The sequence below is a fragment of the Penaeus vannamei genome, chromosome 41 (assembly GCF_042767895.1).
Source record: "Penaeus vannamei isolate JL-2024 chromosome 41, ASM4276789v1, whole genome shotgun sequence".
Classification (NCBI taxonomy): Eukaryota; Metazoa; Arthropoda; class Malacostraca; order Decapoda; family Penaeidae; genus Penaeus; species Penaeus vannamei.
In genome coordinates, this window is record NC_091589.1 from 6,079,554 (window position 1) to 6,087,053 (window position 7,500).

The 7,500-nt window shown below is 38.4% G+C and overlaps 1 protein-coding gene across 2 annotated transcripts in view; it reads right to left on the reverse strand.

The window, feature by feature from the left end:
• Positions 1-7,500, reverse strand: part of LOC113809224 (protein SpAN) — a 122,207-nt gene that overhangs the window by 107,020 nt on the left and 7,687 nt on the right. Inside the window, exon 2 of one of the 2 annotated variants that reach the window (XM_070117941.1) lies at positions 3,730-3,858. The exons of the other annotated variant lie outside the window; for it this stretch is intronic. Coding sequence (XP_069974042.1) covers positions 3,730-3,858 — 129 coding nt within the window. The remainder of the gene's footprint in view (positions 1-3,729; positions 3,859-7,500) is intronic. 2 annotated transcript variants of the gene reach the window in all.

Consider the following 7,500-nt stretch of genomic DNA (forward strand, 5'->3'; position numbering starts at 1 on the left):
TTTCTAACAAAATATATTAGCATTTGACTTTACATTAACTAATATTCACTTTCTTACGTAAGGTAGTAAGATTTGCTCTATATAAACTAACGTTTATCCTCTAGCATAACACACAAACATTAGACTTAGCATACTAACATCTGCACTCTAACACTAACATCTACCTACAAACTTAACATGGCAGTCAGTCGGTTTGTTAAAATTGTGCCAAGCCCAACCCTACGAATTTTCATAAATACAGACGCAGAAATAAAGGCATATCTGTCTATATCTCTGATAGATATACATTTAACTATCTATTTGCCAGGTTGATATGCATGTCTAGACTGATAAATATGCATTTATCTCTTTATCTATGCATGTCAAGTATACGAATATTCTTTGGTTCGGGCCTCGCACATTTCTAACAAACCGGCAGAATATCTTAGTCTGAACATAACAGGCTAACATTTATCGGTCCAACAAACTGTTTCTTAAGGCAGCATATTGAATTATTTCCAAGCTAACTTTCTTTACTGAGGGAGAGGGAGAGAGGAAGGGAGGAAGGGAACTGATATGGTAGCCTCTCCTCCTACATTATTGCACGGGAGTAAAGGACGAAGGGAATTGACTAGCTAACACCACCCCCTTGATCTAAAAATCGACCTCACACTACCTGTACCTCCTCCTCCTCTTCTTCTTCCTCTCCTTCTCCTCCTCCTCCTTCTTCTTCTACTAATTACTACTACTACTACTGCTACTACTACCATCACTACTACCAACACTACTATTATCACTACTACTACTGCTACTACCTTTTCCTTTTCCTCTTCCTCTATCCCTTCCTCCCTCTTGCACATATATTTATAAACAATAAGGAAGAGAGGAAGGACCCCCCCCCCTCCTATTAAACTGTTTTTGGAAAGACAGAAGAAAGGAAAATACCCCCCACCCCCCCTCCCCACCACAAATAATTTCCAGATAAAAATACCATCACAGGAAATAGGCTTCTATACCCCATTGCACAGAGGTTAATATTGTAATTTGCAAAGGGTGATGGAAAACTGCAGTCACAAGGGCCTGGGAGTGTGAGGTACCAAAATACGTTTTATAAAGGGTTAATGTAACCAGTAAACAGACGTATTGCTTATCTATGTAACTATCTATTGATCTATCGACATCTCACATATTTCTTTAATGTAGTCGGGTACCCTTGTAGAAATGTTTCTGTCTAGATAATTTACTGATGATAATGATAAAGAGGGCAATAATGATAATACGAATGATAATCGAATTAAAAGTAATAAGAGTAAAAATTATACTGCTGCTGATGGTAATAATGATAGCAATAATAATTACTTATAATGATATTGATAACATTTTTGATATCAATGATGACGATTATTACTGATATTGATAATGATGATGATAGTAACAATAATAATAATAATAAACAATATTAAAAGGAATAAGACTAAAAACAAGAATAGGATTCAGAACAATAATAATAATAATAATAGTGATAATAAACACAACAATGATAAAAAATAAGAATAAGAACAATAAGATTCAGGACAACAAAACAATGATAATAATAATAATAACAACAATAACATTATTAAAAATAGAACAACAGGAACAAAAAAGAAAGAAAGGAATAATGATAATCATAATAATAACTACAACAACAACAACATAATAATAATAATAACAATGATAATAACAAAACACAGTAGAAAATAAAAATTAAACACAATAAAAAAATAAGAATAAAAACTAAAATAGGATTCAGAACAACAAAACAACAACAAAAAATTAAACACAATAAAAAATAAGAATAAAAACTAAAATAGGACTTTGACGAACAACAAAACAACAACGACAAGAGGCAACAACAACAACAACACCCTCAGCCCGTCTCGTTTCGCCAGCGAGCCAAGCGACAGCCGCCCTGCTTAGCGAACACCTATTATCATATTTACTTAAAACTCAACATCTAATTAAATAAACCCAAGGCTAGTACCTTCGTTTCTGGAGTGACTTTTTATCGTTTTAATCTTCCGAACTTTTGGAAAATTAAAGTCGTCAAGGAGAGGAGAACGAAAGTAAAAAAGGGAAGACAAGAAAATAGCGAGTGGTAATTTCGCCGAACTGGTCATTTATCACTAAATGTCAACAATGTCAACGGAGACAAGGACAAACACATGGAGTGAGTGAGCTATTGGATTATGTAAGTATGTATATGTGTGTGTGTATATATGTGGGGGATGTATGAGTGTGTGTGTGTGTGTGGGGGGGGGGGGTGAGAGAGTGTGTGTGTGTGGGGGGAGTGTATGAGAGAGAGAGAGAGAGAGAGAGAGAGAGAGAGAGAGAGAGAGAGAGAGAGAGAGAGAGAGAGAGAGAGAGAGAGAGAGAGTGTGTGTGTGTGTGTGTGTGTGTGTGTGTGTGTTATATCCATCAAAAATTTCATTAAATCTTTTAACTCTACCATTCATATTTTCATTCACGCATATAACCTTATTACTACGTATATCAATTGTACTGGTCTGTTTGTAATTCATCTTCGTATCAGTTAGATTGTAAAAAAGGAAATAATGGTTGTTGACTTTTACCTGGCTTGCCATTTTTCATTTACTTTCATTATTTTTACTTACCTTTTCGTTTTCCGTTCTTCATGGTTCATCTTTTTTTTAATACTTACCCAAAACACTTATCAAAATAATCAGACTCGAAAAATGAACAAAAAAATAGACAATAACTGCATGATAAAAAGTACACATGTATAAACAGTCTGATGCATATAGTATTAAAACAGAAAAAAAATATTCGTAACCAGAAAACTGATTTCCCAACCCGCAAATTGTTGCTAATTCTGGCAGGCAAAGCTGTGTTAGTTTGGGTTAGGTCGGGAATTTATTATAATTAGCTTCTTTCTTGTTCTTTTTTGAGTGTTCTGGGAAATAATATGCCATTATATGACAAACATTGTTCTTGACGTAAATATGAACTGGTATTGTCTGCTGAAAATGCAAATATATTTCTTAAAGGTGGTGGGGAAAGGTTTGTGTAAAAGTGAAGGTGACAAATGCTTGAATATTATCATTTTTCATGGTTTTACATTCCGAAGAACGTAAACAGAAAAGAAAGAAAGACAAAAAAATGAACAATTTCGAAGTGCAGATAATCATGCTATTTTCATGACCCCATTTTCGATAAGTTCGAAATTACCGTAGAGGGAACAAGGCATTTTTGCTACATAACAGGAATCCGTTATTAACAAAGAACAAATACACGAACATAGAAAGTGCAAACGTGGACAACATCAAAGCAAAACAAATGCATGACAAGTACAGTGCTAGCTAACAAGAACAAAGTCTTGGGAGATAATACAGGCATGACAAACCACAAACAAGGCAACAGAGAACGAAAGACCACCCATAAGAAAGAAAAAAACAACAACAAAGAAAGGAAAAAACAACACATTTTTGACCATCAAAGATTTTTAAAAACACAACAATCCCCCAAAAGACAAACAAAAGGGTGCGGATAAGAGAGACAAAAGATAAAGAGAGGGAGAGAGAGAGAGAGAGCATAACAAAACATATGACGAAGAAAACGGGAAACATAAACACAGAGACACAGGCCTACATACAGCAAGACCTCCCAAAATCCTGTTGTTTTTTTTCTCTCAAGCACTTCCACCAGAGGGGAGGGAAGGGGATGCACAGGTAATGGGAGTTTGTAGCTCACCTGATCCAAGCGAGCAGCTGTTCACCCGTAGCCTGACGGGGGGGAGGACGGTGGGGGTGAAGGGAGGAACGGGTGGGAGGTAGAAATGCAGCAAAGGTTCCAAGGGGGTTCCGACGAAGCGCTTAGTGGCTGCAAATACCATTTAAGGGGCGTTAGACACTCTCTTTTGTTTTTGGAAAGGGGTTGGGGTCGTGTTTCTTTTTCTGTATTCTTTCGTTTATATGTTTTAGGTTTGTTTGGGGGGGGGGGGGTGGAGCTTCAAATGCCATGTAAAAGGGATTAGATACTCTATTGTTTTGGGGAACCTGTTTAATTTGTTTCGTTTATACACATCTTTTTCTTTTAATTCGTCTTGGTTGGGAAGATAAATATTATAAGATTGCCCTACATAACATGTATCGTCCTAAGGCGCTTTTCTTGAAGATATAAGGGTGGGAATATCTATATTTCCCTCCCTATTTGTTGGAGAGAAAATATAATTCGACTTTTATTCGTCGTTAAAATTTCCTTCGCCTTCGCCGGTCGCCATTGTTGTGAAGAGACGTTATCAACTGAATTCTCTTGCTGGTTTAAGTGCATTTACAAATGTCACAAACAGATCAAAATACTTCTTGCTCACTCTAACTCCCGGGTGTTTTGCAAATACACGAAATCTTCTGAATCTGCAGTTAAAACACAAAAAAGGAGCAATTTCTCGACCAAGAGAAAAAAAAAGAATTCATCAATGTCAGTAAATTAAACATTCAAGATTTCTCTCCTTGTCTAAATCACTGTCCTTGTTCTCGCCGTCAAAGACAATAAATCCACTAAAACGCGGAATCTACACGGCAATCATTACTCCTTAATGGAACTAGTCCGCGCGCTAACCTGTGACGTCACCAAAGCAAGATGGCCGATACTTAGAGACCGCCGGCTTAAAACGATTTTGCTTTTTTAAATACTTCTTTTTTGTTTAAGCGAACGAGGGTTTGGGTTTGCCGAGCTTCATTTTATATTCTGGTAGTTTCCTGGTATTTGATAAGTACACGTATCACGCTAGAGTATTTATTTACATTTATTTATCCTTTTTTTTTAGACTAGCTTCGGGGCCGGTCCAAATTATTCACGGAGACTTTGGTATTTAATCTAGCGGTTAACCCACTGTTCATATTCAGAGGTACAGGCTGCTAAGCTAAATGCATTATCTTCCCAAAGTGCTGAAGTATCTCTTGTCTATTGAAACCAGTTCAGTGACAGGTTTAATTGTTGTTCTCCGCCAAATTTCATTTTTGAAAACCGCTTTTCTTCGCCCGCCATTTGTTTTGCTTTGGTTTGACTTTTCAATCAAATGTTTCTATTCCATTTCTTTCTTTCCCTCTCTCTCTCTCTTTTCCTTTTGGGGCTGACTTCCTCTTTCTTTCTCTCTCTTTTTTTTTTTTTTTTTTTGGGGGGGCTGATTTCCTCTTTCTCTCTCTCTTTTCCTTTTGGGGCTGATTTCCTCTTTCTCTCTCTCTCTCTCTTTTTTTTTTTTTTTTTTTGGGGGGGGGCTTATTTCCTCTCTCTCTCTCTCTATCTATCTCTCTTTCCTTTTTTTTGATTTCCTCTTGCAGAACTCCCATCCCAGTTCTTCAATTCATCCCTTTCTTTCGCTGAAGACTTAGCCTCTACCTCACTTTTCCAACCCAGGAAATCCTTTCACACGAAGATAAAGGAAACAACAAAGGAAGGAAACGCAAAGACGCCGTAAGATCTGAATCCATTTTGCTACCGAGGGCCTTTCCACTCCTTAATCCCCGAAATGATGGTCCAGAACCCACTCTGAGCGCCACTTGGAATCCAGAACGGGCAAACGGGTTCCCTTGGCTCCTTCGAATAAAGATCGACGATTTATTCGAGTCTTAATGCACGTTCCTTGTTCTAATATAAATCATCAATTAGTTGGGGTTTTTCTTCTTCCTATCACTGAAGTCTACGATTGTAAATGTATATATATATTCTCTCTTGCTCTGTATCTGTCGACCAATTTATCTATCTATCTACCTATTTATCTATCTATCTACCTATTTATCTATCTATCTACCTATTTATCTATCTATCTACCTATTTATCTATCTATATATGCATTTGTCTCTATGACTCTCTCTCTCTCTCTCTCTTTTCCTCTCACTCGCGCCCCCCTCTCTCTCTGTCTGTCTCTCTCTCTCTCTCTCTCTCTCTCTCTCTCTCTCTCTCTCTGTCTCTCTCTCTCTCTCTCTCTCTCTCTCTCTCTCTCTCTCTCTCTCTCTCTCTCTGTCCTCGGCTTGTCAACAAAAACCTGTCGTAATTCTCATTTATTCTCGATACAATTTCGATACAATTAGTTCAGACATATCGGACCTTCTCGGGTTTAAAATCTGTTTTATTCAATGACTTTCTTTTTCATTTATTGAATCATTCGCTGATTTATCCACTCATTTATTATGCTTCAGTGAATTGTGAATACAGGTAAGTGGATCATAATGTAGTCAAGTACATATAGATAGATGCAATGGTAGATAGATATCCGTTATATATATATATATATATATATATATATATATATATATATATATATATATATATATTGTTTTTTTTTTGTTTCTCTCTTTTTTTTCTTTTTTTTTTGCAAGGCAGAGGAAATAATGATGACATAAAACTCTGGAACTAAAATATTTCGTTTAGTAGTGTAAAAAGAAAAAGAAGAGAAAAAGGTTTCTTACACATGTAGTAAAAAGTCTTTTTCGTTATTTCGCTATGAATGATAAATAAATAATAAGAGAAATTATTAAAAATATATTGTATCTCTATCTCTTCTTTCTGATATTCTTGTCGTTGTTTTTCTTCCACTTCCCTCTTCTTCCTCCTTCTACTCCTCTTCCTCTTCTTTGTGTTTTATTTGTCTTTTCCAGTTTCTTCCTCTTCATCCTCCTCCTCCTCCTCTTCTTCGAGCTCGGTTTCCTCTTCCTCTTCTTCAACTTTCTTCTCCTCCTCTTTCTCTTCTTCCTACGCCTCTTCTCTTCCTTCTCCTCCTCCTCATCTTCGTCTTCCTCCTCCTACCTCCACCTTTTCGTCCTCCACATCCCTCCTTCTCCACTTCTTTCTCCTCTTCCTCCTTCCTCACCTCCTCTTCCTTCTTTCACTTCCTCTTCCACCTTCACCTCCTCCTCCAGTTCCTCCATCTCCTCCTCCTCCTCCTCTCCCTCTTCCTCCACCTTCTTCTCCTCCACTCCCTCCTTCTCCTCCTCCACCACTTCTTCCATCTTATCTCCTCTTCCTCCTCCTTCACCATCTTCTCCTATTCTTACTCCTCCACTTCCTCTTCCTCCTCCTTCACCCTCCACCACCTCCACCACCACCTCCTCCTCCTCCTTCACCACCACCACCTACTCTTCCACCACCACCTCCTCCTCTTCCTCCTCCACCACCACCTCCTTCTCCACCACCACCACCTCCTCCTCCCCCGCCCTACCTAACACAACCCAAAAAAATTACTTTAAGATGACAGCAACCTTGGCTCTAATCTGGACCAACCTTCCCGACCCTGAGGTAAGACTAAGGCAAGGTAAGGCAAGGACAGGGGGTCGAGGGAGGGAGGGAGGGGGAGAGGGGGGGAAGGGGAGGGGGAGGGAGGGGAAGAGGGGAAGAGGGGAAGAGGGGAATCAGAGGGAGAGAGGAGAGAGGGAGAGAGGGAGAGAGGGAGAGAGAGGGAGAAAGGGAGAGAGGGAGAGAGGGAGAGAGGGAGAGAGAGAGAGAGAGAGAGAGAGAGAGAGAGAG